At 32.9% G+C, this 20,613-nt stretch overlaps 3 protein-coding genes and 1 long non-coding RNA gene across 14 annotated transcripts in view; 3 read left to right on the plus strand and 1 right to left on the minus strand.

Moving 5' to 3' along the window:
* The first annotated feature begins 4,374 nt into the window (after positions 1–4,374).
* On the plus strand, positions 4,375–9,451 carry LOC139520869 (prostate-associated microseminoprotein-like). Its single transcript, XM_071313880.1, has 3 exons — positions 4,375–4,498; positions 8,292–8,403; positions 9,018–9,451. Exons 1-3 carry the CDS (start codon positions 4,417–4,419, stop codon positions 9,139–9,141), a joined length of 318 nt encoding a protein of 105 aa, XP_071169981.1. The 5' UTR covers positions 4,375–4,416; the 3' UTR covers positions 9,142–9,451.
* A 1,908-nt stretch (positions 9,452–11,359) lies between these two features.
* Positions 11,360–12,578, plus strand: LOC139520871 (uncharacterized). Its single transcript, XR_011663965.1, has 3 exons — positions 11,360–11,495; positions 11,940–12,054; positions 12,440–12,578. It is a non-coding gene; the product is annotated as an uncharacterized lncRNA (long non-coding RNA).
* Positions 12,579–14,622: 2,044 nt separating this feature from the next.
* Positions 14,623–17,990, plus strand: LOC139520872 (uncharacterized). The gene is made up of 3 exons (XM_071313881.1): positions 14,623–14,768; positions 15,593–15,719; positions 17,837–17,990. The coding sequence occupies exons 1-3, from the start codon at positions 14,678–14,680 to the stop codon at positions 17,964–17,966; spliced, it is 348 nt and encodes a 115-aa protein (XP_071169982.1). The 5' UTR covers positions 14,623–14,677; the 3' UTR covers positions 17,967–17,990.
* Positions 17,991–19,084: 1,094 nt separating this feature from the next.
* LOC139520873 (GRIP and coiled-coil domain-containing protein 2-like) overlaps positions 19,085–20,613 on the minus strand; it is an 88,130-nt gene continuing 86,601 nt past the window's right edge. For all 11 annotated transcript variants that reach the window (XM_071313890.1, XM_071313889.1, XM_071313885.1 and 8 more), the window contains one exon: positions 19,085–20,071. In XM_071313890.1, the coding sequence (XP_071169991.1) occupies positions 20,033–20,071 (39 nt within the window). In that variant the 3' untranslated portion in view covers positions 19,085–20,032. The remainder of the gene's footprint in view (positions 20,072–20,613) is intronic.

The raw sequence follows: 20,613 nt of genomic DNA on the forward strand, positions 1-20,613 counted from the left end.
CACTTGGCTTACAAGGGTGTGACATCTCTATAGAAATCCTATGGCCACACTTGGCTTACAAGGGTGTGACATCTCTATAGAAATCCTATGGCCACACTTGGCTTACAAGGGTGTGACATCTCTATAGAAATCCTATGGCCACACTTGGCTTACAAGGGTGTGACATCTCTATAGTAATCCTATGGCCACACTTGGCTTACAAGGGTGTGACATCTCTATAGTAATCCTATGGCCACACTTGGCTTACAAGGGTGTGACATCTCTATAGAAATCCTATGGCCACACTTGGCTTACAAGGGTGTGACATCTCTATAGAAATCCTATGGCCACACTAGGTGTACAAAGATGTGACATCTCTATAGAAATCCTATGGCCACACTTGGCTTACAAGGGTGTGACATCTCTATAGTAATCCTATGGCCACACTTGGCTTACAAGGGTGTGACATCTCTATAGAAATCCTATGGCCACACTTGGCTTACAAGGGTGTGACATCTCTATAGTAATCCTATGGCCACACTTGGCTTACAAGGGTGTGACATCTCTATAGAAATCCTATGACCACACTTGGCTTACAAGGGTGTGACATCTCTATAGTAATCCTTTGGCCACACTTGGCTTACAAGGGTGTGACATCTCTATAGAAATCCTATGGCCACACTTAGCTAACAATGGTGGACATCTCCACATTCTATTTCCTTTTAGAAACCTTTTGAGATACTGGTTTTGTAGTAATGATACACACCTTCAACAATTTAAATGCTAAAATTTCATTGGCTTTTATCATAATTGCCAGAACAGAAATTGAAACCAAGCATTGTCACATCCATGTAAGCAAAGCTTGGGCACAAGATTTTATTATCATTTCATATGATATGGTTTGGAAAGTATGAAGACAAATACTTAGTTTCACAAACTTTTCTTCTTGTCACAAAACTGCAAAATATAACTGTATTTGATGACTTGTTTACTAGGAAGGATGGTAATGGGTGCTTGTAACCATAAAATTTCATACAATAATTGCCACACCAGTTACCCAAATTTATTGTTTATGAAAGGATAAAGTCTAGGATTAAAACCTAACTTTTGGTAACGTTTTTATATGAAAAAAGAATATTTTTAACACAGATTTTCTGTTAAACAGCAACTGGTTAAGGTCACAGAAACTAAGATAGATCCATAACAGTGCAGAAAAGGGTTAAGGGTAATATGTCTTCCTGAGAACTGTTACATTGTGAACTAGCAGATTAAAAATCTGGCTCAGCTTTGCAGTTTAGTACAAAAGCAGGGCTGCTATTCATATCATATTAACATGTTCTTGTCCTGAATATGTATATATCTTGCTGCTGGACGTTCCACATGTATCCATCATTTTAATGGGTTTGAGATTTACATGTCCATGGTCAAGGTTACAAAGATACTTTAACAAAAAATCAAAATAAAAGCAGAGATTTTATGACAACAACTTATGAAGAATCTTGATTTATTATTATAACCTAATTTAGGTTTATGATCTAACTGAATAACCATACTAATATTTTGGTAAATATCTGTGATATTGTATGAATGTAAGGTATACATGTCTTTCACACAGGATTCATCTGACATCATGTTGATGGTATATTGTATGATTGTAAGGTATACATGTCTTTCACACAGGATTCATCTGACATCATGTAGATGGTTCATTAGTGTATGTGCAACAGCTTAACAATATTGGAGATCTGAATTGATTGTATAAAAATGATGAAAAAATGAAGGTGTACATGTCTGTATAGCAGGGTTCATCTAACCTTGCCCTAATTATACCCTGCTTTAAAAAATTGGGGTTATACCGTTTCACCTTTGTCTGTTCGTCTATCCATCAGTTCTTACATCTGTCCCATGTATATTTTTCGTGGCATTCTTCTCATTAACTACATTACATGGATTTCTGAAATTTTGTTTCATGATTTTTTTGAGTCGTCTATACAGTGTGATGCGTTTTCAAATTCATCATTCAACAATTCCTGTACTTTACCTTATACTGTTGGCGGGCGAGAGTATCATTAATGAACAGTAGAGCACAAATTCACTTATTTTATTGGTTTATTGGTCAATGTAAAGTTTTGTGGTTATGTTCGTTTCTCAGAAACTAGAAGCAATAGGTCAACTATATTTTGTAAGTGGATTGATTGTATGGTGTACATTTCCGTAGGTAAGGGTTTCCACCGACCTCAACCTAATTTTCATAATTTGTTGGTCATCATTATGTTACGAGGTTAGGACTGTTTCTCACATACTGTATGCAACATGTCAATTATATTTGGTGTATGGAATGATTGAAAGATGTACATGTCCGTATGGTACGATTAATCTGACCTTGGCCTCAATTTCATGGTTCATTGCTTAATTCAATTGTGGTTATGTCCGTTTTTCTAATTCTTTTTAAGCAACATGAACATTATAGTTGGTAAGTGGAACATATCTGCCTTGCAGGGTTCGTCTTACTTTGACCTCAATTTTCAAAATCATTTTTCTAATGAACTGATTATTTCCTATCAGAGAATATCTCGGTAAGTTCAAAACCTGTCTTATCCTTTATCATTTTTCTTCTTTTATTTTTAAATCATTGTATGTTTTACGGATTTTTTTTATCTACATGTACCTTATTTCTTTTCTGTGCTTCTTGTTACCACTAGCTAAATTAAATGTTAATTATGATAATGCTACGCTGGTTTGAAAAACACTAAGTTGTCCTTACATCTAGCCAGGGACTTTCTATACTTTAGTATAGAAAGTCCCTGATCTGGCACAGTGTAAATCAACAAATCAGTTTTAATTCAAGCATTATTTCAAAAGAAAAAGTTGTATTTCCTGTTGTAAATAAAATCAACTAAATAATAGGATTATTAATGCTTATACTTATAAACAGCCTAACCATAAACATGTCAAGTAAGATTCCGATGACTTGTGAACTTTTTACCCTTAAAAATGTTATTCAGACGTGTAAACATGTGACGATTGAAAACCGTCAAAACGGGAAAACAAGATAATTTGTATATAGGACAGTGCATGAAAGTATAATAAGACCATTCGAAATAAACTGGTACAACCTGGGAACAGTTTTGTTCTAACGTGAAATAAATCTGATGGGCTTTTCAGTATAAAATATATAAAATATAGTCAATATATATGTTCCTGGTACAACTAAGAAAAATGAACCAAATAAAACCTTAGTCCATGATCTGTATGTGATAAAAGAATATCGTGATTTTTGTTTCGATCTATTTTTATTTTTGGAAAGAAATTTTAGCAGTGAAAGGTACAGTTTTGGTTATCAGGGTAAACACTCATGCAGAGTCCTGTCTTTCAAATTGCCTTTCCTAAAGATAAAATTCGAAATTTTGATTTAATTTTTGGTCTGACCAATTAAGAACAAAACATTTGGCAAATTAGTATTATGAAGATTCTTAAGCGATAGTATTTCACTGTGATTCGCCAACTGTTGTGCCAAAGTTATTATGAATAAAACTGTAGTCGGAATTCATCTGAACAGTAATAATTATAAACTTATGAAACCCATTTTAAATGTGTTCTCTACTGAGACCACTATAAAAAGTGTGTTATAGTACTCTCAGATTTCTATTATACAATCATTTATATTGCCAAATGTGATTCAAAGACTTTTGGTTTGGGAAAATGCACAAACGTGCACATAAAATCTTTTAATACACTAGTCACTAGCCCAACGTTGGACGTTTGGTGGTTTACGTACATTCATCCCAATTAAATTTTCGTCGCACTTTTCAGCGGAACAACAAGTCAGATGTTGACAAGCTTCAAATGAATATGCTTTTCTGTGTGTTGCTTTTCACATTTATTGCTCGTTAACTTCCTGATTGCCGAATACTTCTATATTCTTACACGTAATGGCCATGTATATGGATTATTCGACGCATTTTGTCAACAAAAAAGTCCAGGCTTCGTTTATTTATAGCAGGCTTCATGTGAGCATGCTTTATCATGTGATGCTCTTTGGCATACTTCTTGAAGTTTGACAAATACTTATAGTACCGGTGGTATCATTAGTGAGCACTATAGATAAAAGCTTAACTACTATATATATATATATGCCTGTTGAGATACGGATTTGGGTGAAATATAGGAGGCCCTGAACTATTTCTTAGTTCGATTCAAGATGACGCTATGCACAGTTTAATCACAACAGAGTATTTAGGTAACAGTTCTCTTTATTTTTAACCTTATTAATAAAATAAAAGTAACTAAAACTAGCATCAATAGGGATAACGTATTTAAGACATATTACACACTTGATTTCGAATAAACTTGGATTATATGTGATCCCAAAACGCTATAAAACAGTGTAAGGAAAATAGACATTATTCATCGGTTTGACACTCTCACGATAGCAGGATGAGGGCTTTTGTTTTGCTATGTATTTTGTCTGTTTCATTTAGGCTGTGTACGGGCGCTTGTTTTATGATTCAACAAAAAGGTAAGTTATTTCTGGAATTCCGTTTGAAGTGTTTTGGAGATGTTATGCTTGGGTAAACAAACAAAAAATAGGGAACAGAAAGTATGGGAATTAAAACTTAGGTGATAGGTTTGAATGCCAAGAAAAGACGAAGTTTTCAAATTTTAATTATAATTCGTAAATTAACAAAAGGACATCTCAAGACAATAGCCAAAATCAGGGAAAAGGACGATAACCGACAAAAGAAATATTTAAAAAAGAAAGAAAATAAAGAGGGTAAAAAAATACCAAATAGATATTCACACTTACATATCGATGAAAAACTAACTAAGCCATGGCAAAAAATGTAAACAACGGAAAGACAAACAATTATTATAGTCTCTACAACATAAAAAACAACGGAAAGACAAACAATAGTCTGTACAACATAAAAAAACAACGGAAAGACAAACAATAGTCTCTACAACTTAAAAAAAACATGAAGACTGAGCAAAATACTTGCAATTATGACACTACCCGAATTTCCACGTGATGAGCCTCTGATATTTTCTGTTCGCAAAAAACGAAATCGATGCATTTTGCAACTTTCGCGAAATGAAATTTCTAAGGCGAAACAGATGCTGCATCCGCTGCTGATGTAGAAGTTTGAATAACTTTGATAAAGCTAGGAACTATATGTCGGATGTTCAAATAAACCTGAGAATGGAAATGGGGAATATGTCAAAGAGACAACAACCCGACCGAACAGCCCAAGCAAGGCCACCAATGGGTCTTCAACACAGGAAATGTCTTGAACAATAGTGATAAAAATAAAATTGAGAATGGAAATGGGGAATGTGTCTAAGAGACAACAACCCGACCATAGATTAGACAACAGCAGATGGTCACCAACAGGTTCAATGCAGCGAGAAATTCCTGCACCCGGAGGCGTCCTTCAGCTGGCCCCTCGACACATATATATACTAGTTCAGTGTTAATGAACGCCATACTAAACTTCAAATTGTATACAAGAAACTAAAATTAAAAATAATACAAGACTAACAAAGACCAGAGGCTCCTGACTTGGAACAGGCGCATAAATGCGGCGGGGTTAAACATGTTTATGAAATCTCAGCCCTCCCCTTATACCTCTAGCCAATGTATAGTAGAAAAGTAAATGCAACTATAACAATACGCACATTAAATTCAGTTCAAGAGAAGTCCGAGTCTGATGTCAGAAGATGTAACCAAAGAAGAAAAAAAACCATAAATAACAACAGACCACTAGCAGTTAACTGACATGCCAGCTCCAGACTTCAATTAAACTGATTGAAAGATTATGTCTTCATCATATGAGTATCAGGCAAATCCTTCCCATAAGGGGCTTAGTATCATACCATCATAACATATATGAGAAGAACATAACCCGTGTCATGCCAACAACTTGTTTTAAATAAATGTGTTCAGTTCCGATGCAAAGACCCAATAAGTGAATCAAAATTAACGCCAAAATATGCAACCTTTAATGACCTGGCAACAGTATCGTAACTATATCCCTTCTTAATAAGTCTATTTAAAGGTTTTGTTAGCTCCTGAGGTGAATACTGACATTTTTGTGCTTTATAAAGAATATTTCCATAAGAAAATTGGATGTGAAATACCTGAACGTATAAGAAGTCTGCATGTTGAGCTATATTTACGAATGATGTCCTTATACCGATGATAAAATTTAGTAAATGTTTTGACTAGTTTGTGATATCGAAAACCCTGGTGTAATCATTTTTCAGTAATACATAAATTTCTCTCGTTAATATCTAAAACGTAGTTACATACACGAGCGAATCGTACAAGTTGAGGTATATAAACACCGTAAGATGGTGACAAGGGAACATCACTATATAAAAATGGATAATTAACGATAGAAAATGAAAAATCATCTCTTTTATCATAAATTTTAGTATTAAGCTTTCCGTTAATGATATAAATATCAAGATCGAGGAAAGGGCAGTGGTCATTGTTAGTATTAGCTTTATTTAAAGTAAGTTCAACAGGATAAATTTCTTTAGTATACATACTTAAGTCGTCATTATTGAGAGCTTAAATATCATCCAAATATCTAAAAGTGTTATTAAATTTGTTTATCAGATGTTGTTTCGATGGGTCTTTGCTGATTTTTGTCATAAATTGTAACTCATAGCATTACAAAAACAGGTCCGCATTAATTGGTGCACAGTATGGCCCCATTGGAATTCCGATGACCTGACGATATACGTAATCCCCAAAGGGAACAAGAATGTTATCTAGTAAAAATTCAAGGGCAGATATAGTATCAAATAAAATTGAGAATGGGAATGGGGAATGTGCCAAAGAGACAACAACCCGACCATAGAAAAAAAACAACAGCAGAAGGTCACCAACAGGTCTTCAATGTAGCGAGAAATTCCCGCACCCGGAGGCGTCCTTCAGCTGGCTCCTAAACAAATATATACTAGTTCAGTGATAATGAACGCCATACTAATTTCCAAATTGTACACAAGAAACTAAAATTAAAATAATACAAGACTAACAAAGGCCAGAGGCTCCTGACTTGGGACAGGCGCAAAAATGCGGCGGGGTTAAACATGTTTGTGAGATCTCAACCCTCCCCCTATACCTCCAGCCAATGTAGAAAAGTAAACGCATAACAATACGCACATTAAAATTCAGTTCAAGAGAAGTCCGAGTCTGATGTCAGAAGATGTAACCAAAGAAAATAAACAAAATGACAATAATACATAAATAACAACAGACTACTAGCAGTTAACTGACATGCCAGCTCCAGACTTCAATTAAACTGACTATTAGATTATGATTTCATCATATGAACATCAGGTACAATCCTTGCCGTTAGGGGTTTAGTATCATACCATCATAACATATATGAGAAGAACATAACCCGTGTCATGCCAACAAGCATGTCCAATTAATGTACATAGTTTTTTTGTTTATTGATACTAAAAAATTACCTAAAAGAGTTTGAACATATATATTCTGACTTTTTAAATGCCCATTTAATTAGGTGTGTGAATTTTTCTTAATGAGAATGTGAGGCAATGTGGTATATAGGGTAGAAAAATCAAAACTTTGAACGGATTCAAAATCACCAATATAAGCATGCAATTTATCAAGTATTTCCAACGAGTTCTTGACACTCCAAAGGAATTGATTCCACTATTTTCGAAGGCCTTATTTGAACAATTTATTATCAGGTTTTTGATTATACCAAGTGTACTGGTAAGAAGAATAGACAATTTAGTAGTGGAACAATGGCTTGAAGACGAAATAAATCTATATTTGTAAGGTGTTTTGTGTAGCTTCGGAACTTTCATTGTATTTGGTTCTGCTTGTAAAGCGACAGCTAAAAGTGTATGTTTGTTACAGATGTCGTTTTCTGAAAATGGAGTCAGTTGGAATGTTGGTGAATTGGTGATTTCTTTTCTCAGAACCTCAATGTAAAATTTTCGTCAAACAATAACAATATTATTAGCAGCTTTATCGGCCGGAACAAAAACAAATTCTTTGACTAGTTCTTTTGGTTTATGTTTGATACGAGAAATAGGTTTATTGTGGTTATTGTTAAGAATAAAATGTTCTTTAAAATGTTGAATACGTATATCAACTATGTTCATTACTGAATTAAAAAAAGAGTCCAAAGATTTTTTGTCAGCAATTGGTAGGTTGTTCGAACGTCTTAGAAAAAATATGCACTATTTGTGGAATCTTCCAGTGACTTTTGAATATAGTTATATACTATTTGTGGAATCTTCCAGTTAATAAAGTTATGTATTGATTACAGGCTGCTACTATGATAAGATAGGCTTCCTTATTCCATCCAAGGGAAGTGTAACAGTGTGGACTCCTGATTGTGTAGACTGTGCATGTGTTGCTACTGGAATCGATTGTTGTTCGTATGTATACAATCTATACTTGTTGTTCGTATGTATACAATCTATACTTTGTTGTTCGTATGTATACAATCTATACTTGTTGTTCGTATGTATACAATCTATACTTTGTTGTTCGTATGTATACAATCTATACTTTGTTGTTCGTATGTATACAATCTATACTTGTTGTTCGTATGTATACAATCTATACTTGTTGTTCGTATGTATACAATCTATACTTTGTTGTTCGTATGTATACAATCTATACTTTGTTGTTCGTATGTATACAATCTATACTTGTTGTTCGTATGTATACAATCTATACTTGTTGTTCGTATGTATACAATCTATACTTGTTGTTCGTATGTATACAATCTATACTTTGACGCTATTTGCTGTACAATTATAACATGCTTAAAATACCATTTTTCATTTGTAATCTGTGAAAAACAATGTTTACTTTCATCAAAAACGGAATCGACGAATTTATCAGAATGATAAGAGGTTTGGGTATATGTCAATGAGACAGCATCCCAACAACAAAAACACAATGTATACTTAATTACCCTCTGATATTTGTTAAGAATTTGGTAAAAAAAAATAATGTTCATTCATTAAAGTATATATATTTACAGAACTGCAGGTAGACCGACAGAGTTCCCAGATGATTGTGAGATAGTAATGGATGGATGCTATGCTAGAGTGGTCAAGAAAAAGGATCATACCATAGAGTGTCCAATCTTTGCTATGGTTGGATAATAATGTTTCCCTGTCTTTATTTGATTTGAACAGATTTTTTTCGTATGCTGTTGAGACATAATTTAACATTCATTTGATGAAAATATTTTAAAGAAAAAAGTTTATCATGCTATGTACAACTCCGACTTGTTTTGCTTTATATTTAATTGCCTTATCTTTATTCAAGATAGTGGAATTATTTAACTTGTATTAAATACTTTTTTCAAAATACAATTTCTGGATCGTCAGAACTTAGCGAAATATGGTCTTTAAACCAAGCAAATTCTTTTTATTATGTTTTCATTAAAAAAGACTATTTTTAAATATAAAACAGTCTGGTTTTCTTTTGAACGCCAAACAAAACAGTGATACATAATTTTTCTTGACCGCTGTAATGCCCCAAAACAGAGAAAGAATGTCAAACACAGCCTACGCAAAAATGCAGTGCTAACATTGTTTGGTTTAATTCAACCAGGCAACAACCAATGCACTGAGTGCAAGCAAATGGCATTGTCGTGGACTAACACAAAGATCACAAAAATAGTAACAAATCAGTGTTAAAATGTATTAAATAAACCTGCACAGACAAAAAAAAACATTGAATGACTCGTATGTAGTATCTTTTTCCACATGTCGTAGCCACCATCCAAATTCCCAAACTGTTCCCTTGGTACCTTCTCCCTTTTAGTTGATAGCAATTGTCAATTTTGAGACCATAGTTTTTGGTTTGCCGAAGATTCACTTGAGGAATAAATGTCACACTACAGAATGATATGCCACCAAAGTTTACACCATAACACCTAATTAGCTGTTGGTTTCTGTCTTAAATAGCGTTCAATAAAGGATATACAATGCACAATCGTTGGTTTATTAAAAAGATACCATGAGTCCAGAGTGCGAATTGTATATTTTTTACCACCTAACGCTTATTCAATGTGTCTTTTATTCGAATCATTGTTGTGAGTGACGACCTTTCAAATTAAGTAGGCAAGTAAGCAAGTTCATTTTATTAAGAGCTTGCACAAATGTACAGTTAACAATTAACGTGACCTTAAGATAGCTTTAACCATCGACAATAGCATACATACATGTACAAGACATTACAATAAAAAAAAAGAACCATATAAGAAAAATACACATCAAAATAAAGATATTAGAACACATGCTTATCTAATAAGATTAACACAAAATAAATTCCAATAAAAAAAGCATTATCTTAAAATATTTAACATTCTCTTGAAATAAAAGCACTTTTAAAATCTTGAACACGAATAATAATTCAGAAAAAATCAATGAAGTTATATCAAGTTTTAAAATTCAGCAGGAGAAGAAAGCACTGGTTACATGAAGCTATTTAAAATAGCATATAGCCAGGAATGAAACCAATATGAAATTATGTACAAGATGTAGCAATCACTGCCTGCGAGTGGAGACATGTGATGGCATAATGTTCCAAAACTAGATAGATTATGCCACAATTTCTTCTCTCCTAATATCAGCGATATATTCCATTAATATGTAATGTCTAGTACCCCCCCTTTTTTTTTTAAAGCGATATAGATATTTAACACACAAGTTCTATACATATATCAAAAGTCTTAAATTCAATAAAGTATTCACAGCAGAGAATATTATTTGACCATAAAGTTTGTAGATTTATTAAAAATTATACTTCAATTAAAGTCTATCCAACTGGTTACAGAACTATTATTTATGTATTAACACGTGCATTTTGTATCTTATCTCTGTAATTCAGATAACGAGTATAAAGATCCATCCATTTGTAGATATATACAAGTGCGAAATGAGGCCGCTCCAATCATGCTTCAGTGATTCCCTATATAATCAACCAAACCCCACCCCCCCCCCCCCCCTCTCGCTGGATTCGTCTATGCTAAGATACATGATGTTTTATTAGGTAATATCATCTTCAGTACGGGACTTGAGGTCAATTTAATTATGAATCCAAGAAGGCATCTTTTTATGTCGGTGCTCTCTTACACGTGCGCGGTTCAACGTGCCAAACTTAAGTTTGAGGAGATTCTCTGACGCTTTGTTTCTAAGACATAGACCACACACTCTTCGTTAGAGACACGCGTAAAATAAATTGCACACTGTTAAATGGAGGAGTCGCCTTATTTGTTTTAACATTCATTGTTAAACCCGAACACATTACTATTTTATTGCGTATTTGGTGTAACAGGTTGGAATGATTTTAATCCGCTACAAAGTACAATTCTTCATAGTATTACGATGGATTATGAAGCGAAAATATCGATGAAGTTACGACGTGATGAAGTTTTTTATTTTTGTTTTATTTTATGTACTAATTGAAAAACAATGCTACTCTTGGTGCATGTATTACGAAAAGCAAGGTATGTACACTTTCATTTTAAACCATTTAAGCTCCACGAAAAAGAAGAAAGCGCCACCTTCAGAAACTATTGATCAGTTCATTCAAACATGTAGCTTGTAGCAAATCACAGGCACATATCAACATCTTATTTTAGTTATAGATGTGTTGGTGATGTTTTACAAGATGATTCCGACAGTGAAAAATTACAATGAATTTACTCCCGATAGATAAAATATTACCATACATATAGACGATCAAATCAAGCACAGAGCGGGATATCTTCGTTTTTGTATATAAATATTTTTTTTAATATTTGTTTTATCTTGATAAAAGCACATTATACTCCTTGTCTATGAACATTCCCTTAGTAAACAGAGAAATGTATATTTGAATGCTTCAAATATTCTGTTTATTTATTCTATAATTCTTTAAGATGCATGTATTGTTTTGTTTTACAAGATAGTGTCCTTTCCATTTGGTTGTTATTATGGAGGAGACTACATACCCAATGACAAAACCAAAATGATAAACTGTATGAGTTGTTTCTGCAGACACAGTGGACTACTCAGATGTTGTCCGTAAGTGTATTCAGATAGGGATCGGCAAAAGTAGCATGGACGGTTCCAAAGTTCAACCTCAAACTTTGAAGAAAAGTCCAAAAGTTAATCAGAGCAACTATTTAATGTCAACGTTTTTAAATTAAGAAAGAACGTTGATGTAGAGAGAACGTTAATTTAGATAATAATACGGATGATTGTCTTGATGAAAAGCTTTACATGTTCAACTGCTCAAGTCCATAGCCCGCGTTATACTTACAAAAGTAGTCATATTTCTTTTCTTTTGTTTCTTATACGAAGAAGAGTTTATTTCGATATCTATGTTTATATTCATGTTTTTATTCATAAGATCCGAAATCAAAATCTGCTTTCGGATACTTTAAATTTCATTACATTTCTTTTCCAGGGCGAGTGACGCAATGGACGGAGAAGAATGTCGACAAAAGCCAGTTAAAATGCTGCATCGAATTATGTATAAGGAACTGAAAAACATACATAGATATGGTGGCGGCTACAGGGCACAAAAACTAAATAAAAAGTTTTGAAAAGTGAAATTTATTTATGTTTTATTTGATACAATAAAAAAAATGTATATTCGTATATCTATATACAAACAAAATTTTCTGACCTTTGGTCGGGTTGTTGTCTCTTTGACACATTCCCCATTTTCGTTTTCAATTTTATTTCTCCTGAATTGAACTTGTGGTTAATTTGTACCATCAAAAACAAAAATAAGATGTTACCAGTACCAAGGTGAGTAAGAATTCTTTGAATAAAAGCTGATCAAACATTACATGTAAAGCCTGAGTATCAAATCAGAATCAAATGGGTACACTTAGAAGTCGGCTGACTAGTTATCATGAGAGCACATTGTAGTACAGAATGTACATGGAATATCAATATTCTGGAGCCTTAATACGGTATCGTTTACAATGTCAGCATGTTGACACCTCCGCCTAATGTGTATTTGTACTGAAATCAGAATGTCCTGGACTATATAAGTAGGATTTTCCAGACTTTGAACAAGAAACTTGTATCTACGCCTACCATTCACATTGAAGTTAGTATGAAAGAAAGTGGTTAAGAGTTGGACAGTTATAGAGTCAACGTTTTATATTGTTTTGAAGACGGTTTTGTACCTTTTTTTGAATGTTTATGAATCCACATCTTTTTGACCCCTCATGAGACGACAGAATGCAAGTGCTCTGGTAAACTAAATATCAACAGACCTATTCATTTTAGAAGTTTACTCGATTAAAATCCAAAACATTATAATTCATTGAATTGAGATGAACCCGAAAAAATAAACAGTGTCTTACAAATATAACTTTATTATTCAGAACAATCTTATTTCACCTCAACTATAGTCTTATGTTCAGACACAATGAATCTACTCCCACATTATATAGTGTTTTTTTTCGTCGATTTTGACTTTCATCAATCTTGATAAAGCGGCAACTCCTTCCAAAGAACAGACTTAATGTGCTTTGCTCATTGTTGAAGGCCGTACGGTGACCTATAGTTGTAAATGTCTGTGTCATTGGTCTCTTGTGGACAGTTGTCTCATTGGCAATCATACCACATCTTCTTATTTATATATTAACCCCACTTCCAAAAAAAGACTATAAACAACACGAACTTCACAAAAAAACGATGATCCGGAAGGGCACCCAGAACAACTGTTTATGATTACAGGTAAACGCTTGGGGATGATTCACCTTCGGTGATGTAAAAGAAAAGAAAAGGATGACATACCAAATTGAAAAGTGTGTCAATGTTTTTCAAACGTTTTGTTTATTCCTTGGCATAATCCTCGAATCCATAATTAGTTTACATTTGTGTTTCCAATTTATAAATTAAGCATCATTATATTTTGACCCTTTGGTAGACACATATTTTTTTCGAGAAGTGTTATTGTGAATGTACAGGATGAAGGTTATAACGTGGCAGAAGGAGTATTGGTATTAAATAGGATTTAGAATTGATAGGAACATACTGATTTTTATAGTAGGGAGGTGTTTTTTGATTGGACTGATTCATGGTGATTGATCTTTTTCCAAATAATGGCAACGTTTCTCTCTGACTTCTATTTAAATTTTTATCTTTATATGAAATTTAGATTGATATTTATAGAGTTTGACCATACACTGTGATGTATAAAACAATAGAAATTAATCAGCTATAAAAAGGGTCCTAATAAGTGCCTTTTTGAATACTTACAACCTGTCGATAAACTTTATTGTCGAAACTGTGTACATATAAATGTGTGTCCATGTTTGGTAGGAAAAATATTATATGAATATGCCAAGTAAACTACCGAGTCCACTTATTGACCTATGTAAAAACGAAAAAAGTACTAAGACATACAACAGCTTTTTAAACTACAATTGTTTTCATTTTACTTATGGTCATTTGAAATGATCGCACTCATCAATATACGCTTAGCCTATAATAAAGTTTGTTTCAAATAGAAATCATGTTCTTAAACGTTAAGCAATGGTCTTAAGAAGAAAAATAATCATTTGAAAATGCTTAAGCTTGATAACATTGTATTGGTAAACAACAGGGCATCATACATAGATGCACATAGCTAAAACGACGGTCATATAAATCTGATATAGACGTATACAGATAGGAAAGGAAGATGAAATCTACTTTACCAGTAACCACAATGCTGTTAATTCTAACTGTTATGGTGTCTGGGCATTGCTGTCTGCATTGTTCTTTTCGTCCAGGTAATGTAATTTCTGATATGAAAATGACTAGTCAAGATTCGGCATTGTACGTGCATTCTCTTTTGAATTTGATAGATTTTTTTTATAAAATTTTCAAAATCGGCGCAAATGTCATACGCCCGATAGATTTTATGTAGAATTTAAAAAAAAATTAACAAGTTACTGTTATTTTAAACAAAATCGGATTGTTGACTCAATGGATATATTCTACATTTCCTTATTTTTATATAATCATACTGAAATTAGCAATGGAATACTAGTACGAAAGGTACATGTGAATTTAAAAAGATGTGGGATAAACTTCAGTGAGACAGCATCCCAACGACAAAAAAGACATCTAAAGGGCAACATATAGTTCCCAACAATAGACAGGACTGTGTCTATTCAATTTGCCGAGCCCTAAGTCGTCCCGAATCTATAAAAGGTGTAAATTGTAACATAAACAATCTAAGATCTTTCATTAACACTATATTCTTCAAATAATGAAAACCATTAAATAAGATATGCAACAAATATTGACGAGCCGGGTTCTCCACTTGGGACACGGAAGCCGTGTGCCAGTCTGTTAAGCTAGTCAATCAACTCATGTTTACATCTTCGTGAAGATAAGATTTCAAGCAATTCAAAACATTAACCAAAACCCATGTAGCAACTGCAGGCTAGCTTTAGATGATAATTGGTCCAACCAGCATTGTTGTCCTCCTCCCTAGTTTTTAGTTTCTTCAATGTTTTCTTCAATTATACAGTTCTTTTATTTATATACTACATGTATAACGTAACGAATCAGGTCATGTTTTAACACATAAGTACAACTGTATTAACAGGGTTCGGAATACTTGGAATGCATCGCTGTCATCATGGTGGAAAATGGATAGCACACGGATTTTCTGTAGTGAACCGGGACTTATGTGAGAAGTGTACATGTGTTAGAAATGGAATGCAGTGTTGTCAGTAAGTAGTCAATACAATTATCTGATTAATGTTAGTAAGTTGTCAATATGCGAAGATGCATGGTAACTGTCAGTAAGAATTCAATACGGGAACATAGACGATAAATGTCAGTAAGTTGTCAATACTGAAAGATGGTAAATGTCAGTAAGTAGTCAATACAGATAAATAGTTAATGTCAGTAAGTAGTCAATACGAGAAGATGGTTAATGTCAGTAAGTAGTCAATACGGGAAAATTGGTAATGTCAGTAAGTTGTCAATACGGGGAGATAGTTAATGTCAGTGAGAAGTCAATACGGGTGGAAAGTAAGTGTCAGTAAGTAGTCAATACGATAAGAAAGTTAATGTCAGTGAGAAGTCAATACGGGGAGATAGTCAGTGTCAATAAGAAGTCAATACGGGAAGATGGTTAATGTCAGTAAGTAGTCAATATGGGAAGATTGTTAATGTCAGTAAGTAGTCAATACGGGGAGATAGTTAGTGCCAGTAAGTAGTCAATACGGTAAGAAAGTTAATGTCAGTAAGTAGTCAATACGGGAACATAGACGGTAAATGTCAGTAAGTTGTCAATACGGGAAGATGGTAAATGTCAGTAGGTTGTCAATACGAGAAGATTGTTAATGTCAGTAAGTAGTCAATATGTGAAGATTGTTAATGTCAGTAAGTAGTCAATAGTGGAAGATTGTTAATGTCAGTAAGTAGTCAATACAGATAGATAGTTAATGTCAGTAAGTAGTCAATACGAGTAGATAGTTAATATCAGTGAGAAGTCAATACGGGTGGATAGTAAGTGTCAGTAAGTAGTCAATACGGTAAGAAAGTTAATGTCAGTGAGAAGTCAATACGGGGAGATAGTTAGTGTCAGTAAGTAGTCAATACGGGAAGATAGTTAGTGTCAGTAAGAAATCAGTACGGGAAGGTAGTTAATGTCAGTAAGTAGTCAGTATGGGAAGATTGTTAGTAGCAGTAAGTAGTCAATACGGGGAGAAAGTGAATGTCAGTGAGAAGACAATACGGGGAGATAGTAAGTGTCAGTAAGTAGTCAATTCCGGAAGATGGTTAATGTCAGTAAGTAATCAATACGGGAAGATGGTTAATGTCAGTAAGTAGTCAATACGGCGAGATGGTTAATGTCAGTCAGTTGTCAATACGGGAAGATGGTTAATGTCAGTAAGTAGTCAATATAGGAAGATGGATAATGTCAGTAAGTAGTCAATGCGACTATCTTGTTATTGTCGGTTCTTCTACCAAAGGGTAGGTGATAAATGTTAGTACTTCTACCAAAGGGTAGGTGATAAATGTCAGTACTTCTACCAAAGGGTAGGTGATAAATGTCAGTACTTCTACCAAATCTTAAATGCGCATCCAAAAGTGGCAAAATAATCAACTTATTGATGATGGAAGCGTATTGGTAGATGTAGAAGTAGAATGTGGTTACTGTCATCAAGAAGTCAATACCTGTAGGCAGCTGGTTAATGTAAAGTAGTCAAAACTGATATCTGGTAACTGCCATTAATAAGTGAATACCGGTATACAATTTACAATCTTGATGTACCTTTATTGTAGTTATTATCAGCATCATAACTCAACCTGATGGTTTTAACCCTAGTTACCTGCTACGTTCCGTCAATCTTCTTAACTGTGCGGTTTTCTAAGGATTGGTATAAACACATAAAACTATGAAATTATAACTGTTTCTGTTGTTATTTTCCTCTAAGTCAGGAAACTGACATACATGACTACATTAATCAATTGATAGAATTCAAACAACTACTTTTTAAAATCATATGAAAAAGGCTATCGACAATAGATATTCACAAGTTTAAACTTTTTAACTTAATGATGCAGAAAAAAATTGTTTTAACAAATCGAACATTTGCTCTTATTTACTTTATGTTAGTGTCTCCCTATTTTGAACAAGTAAAAGATACAAGTCACACAATAGTTTCATCACAAACAAAATCAGGGAAACCAATAATCAGTCATATTAAAAACATATTGTGGTTTTATATGGTGTTTTGTGCTAGTAATGTTACATAATAAGACGTTTAATATCACACAAGTACAAAATGTATATAGATACATTATATATGCCAATTCTTTTTTTTTCTCTTTTCAGTGAAGGTGTACATATAACACATCATCCACATGACTGTCATGTGATACAACATGGCTGTAATGAGTTGGCAGTCAATATATGGAACCATAACAGAATATGCCATGATGGAATCACTGCTCTTTTGTTTTAATAAAAAAACATGAAGATTTTTAAATGAGTGATTAGTTTCTAATGGCAGTTAATATTTTTAACAGTTAATATTATTATCTGTTTTTTTTTCTTTCCAAGGCATAGATAACCTTATCCAAATTAAGTGGAACTTTTTTTTTCTAGTTTTTGGTTTTCAATGGGCAAAATATTTTTTTTCCAATTTTTGTTTTATGAACACACACATATGTCTGCCATATTTAATTATTAACCAGTCATCTTTGACGAGTTTTTATAAAGTTCTAAAAAAGCAGACAGCCTGCTTTGACCTGACACTTCAATAGACTGTTAATTCAAACTAGAGGCCCTTAAGAGCCTATATAACTCGCATAATATTTTTGCATTAAACTGATATAGTCAATAAGGCCAAATAATATCCTTGGCAAAAAGAGGTGTCAATGCCTATAAAACTGAATACAAAATATCTTTGATTTATCATAAATGGTACCCTTAAAATGGATTTATCGCAAACTTTAAAATGTATACAAAGCAAAAGTTCCAAAGTCACAAGACCATAGAATGAATATATGCCAACTTTTTTACAAGTGCATACTAATTATCACTGATTTACCATCAGTGGTTCTGTTTAACATTTAAACTAACAAATGTTTTAAAGTTAATAGACCAAGACTGATGGAGAAAGGCCAAATCATCATTAATAGAAATAAGATGAGCTAATGCTAAAACAACTGCATACCAAATGTCAGTGGTTCCCCATACACTGACCTAATCACAAACTAAAAAATAAAGGTTTGAACAGTCAGAACCTATAGTTGACCAGAAACAGCATGACTATAAAGTCTTGCTGTTTGACTCCATCAAAGTAGAACACAAATTGTAAAAATCAGTGTTTTATAAGGAACAATTCTTCTATTTAAAGGTGTGGTCTGACAGTTTTGGTCAAAATACAGAAGGTACTTTTCATTGTTGCTCTTTATGATAAGTTTTTATTTCTTGGGTGTTTTTTTTCTGATTGAAGCATTGGCTGATTTTTTTTTCTGATTGAAGCATTGGATATTGTTTTTTTCTGATCAAAGTCTTGGATGTTTTTTCTTTTATATTCACTATTATTCTTTTTTACTTAAAATAAGGAACACACAGTTTCTGTTTCATAAAATATGTTTATTACTTACTTATAAAAATATATAAATAACAAATAGCTTTGTAACAAAGAGATTGCAAAACACATGATCTTCTTTCGATGCTTTAACAGAGTTATGTGCCCTTGAAACATTAATTCATATCATCATTATCACAACCGAAATGTTTCTTTTATTGATACAACCATTAAATGATTTATAAATGAATATGAAGATTTTACAAGGTGTCTTAAATAATGATTATTTATAAATATTTGACAATGATTTACTTAAATCGGAAGCAATGGACTCACAAAATGGTAGACTTTACTTATAAATATATTTCACAAAATATACACTTTTAAGCATGTTTGATTCATAACAATATACAAGTATTAGAAATATATTTTAGATTACAAAATATAATTTCTTAATCAAAACATAAACATGTATTGCATAGCAAAATTTAACAAAATATTAAACAACAAGACAATAAATTGTGTAAAAATCATATATAAAAATTCCATTTCCTAACCAACATTTTTGGGGCTAACTTTTCATTTTGAAAGTTTGATAACAAATTAAATATCAGCAGATACTGTAACAAATTATTTTTGGCAAGATAACAATCCTTTCTATGTTAAAATGAATTGTATGGTTTGGCCTTTGACAATGCTGTTGGTTTAAACAAAAAATGAAATAAGTCAAGTTAAACTATCATAATGATGCCATATAATAAATACAGATATTAATGGTTTGGCAGTAAAAGTTATAATTAATTAAGATGTTTATATATTGCACTTTTTCAATGATTTCTCAACACAATGATACAGAATCTAATGCACAGTGGCCCATTCTTTAGTACTGTTTATATAGCACTGTTGTCATTGGTCAGCACTGGATCATGTGACCAATTCTAATCTTCCTGAGTAGTTGGGTGTAGCACTGTTTAACTGCTTTATGTGAGATGTCATCTAGTGTTGTATTTATGAGAATCAACATTAAATTTCTGTAATAAAAATCAATAATAATATCAAATCTAATGTATACATAAAAAATTTAAACAAATCGGTTTTTTAAAACTTAGTATGGCTTTTATTGCCTTAGCCGTATCCATATTTGGCATAATTTTTTATTTTGATGCACTATTACTTTACATTAGCTCTGTTTTTTGGACTGTCTTGATTAGAGACTCAAGATTCACTAAAGAGTCTTTTGCAGGCATAATGCACCTCTGGCATACCTGGGTGATTGCAACTGACTGCTAGTGGAAATTTTGCCTAAGCAGGTATCATTGATATTTTCATTTCCTATAAATTTACTTTATATAAATATTGAAAGCACCCAGTCAGAGATTGATTGTCTAACCCATTTTTGGCACAACTTTTAAGGAATTTTCCTTTTTGATCCTCTTCAATTTTCTATTTGTTTAGTCTTCTTACTGTTGTGATTCCAATGTCACTGATTGGTCTAAGTAGACAGAATGATCGTCTGGCCTATTATTGCTGAATTTTTATATATTTTAAAATTTTTACACTATGGCCGTCATAT

This window comes from Mytilus edulis, chromosome 4 (assembly GCF_963676685.1).
Source record: "Mytilus edulis chromosome 4, xbMytEdul2.2, whole genome shotgun sequence".
In the NCBI taxonomy this organism is placed as follows: Eukaryota; Metazoa; Mollusca; class Bivalvia; order Mytilida; family Mytilidae; genus Mytilus; species Mytilus edulis.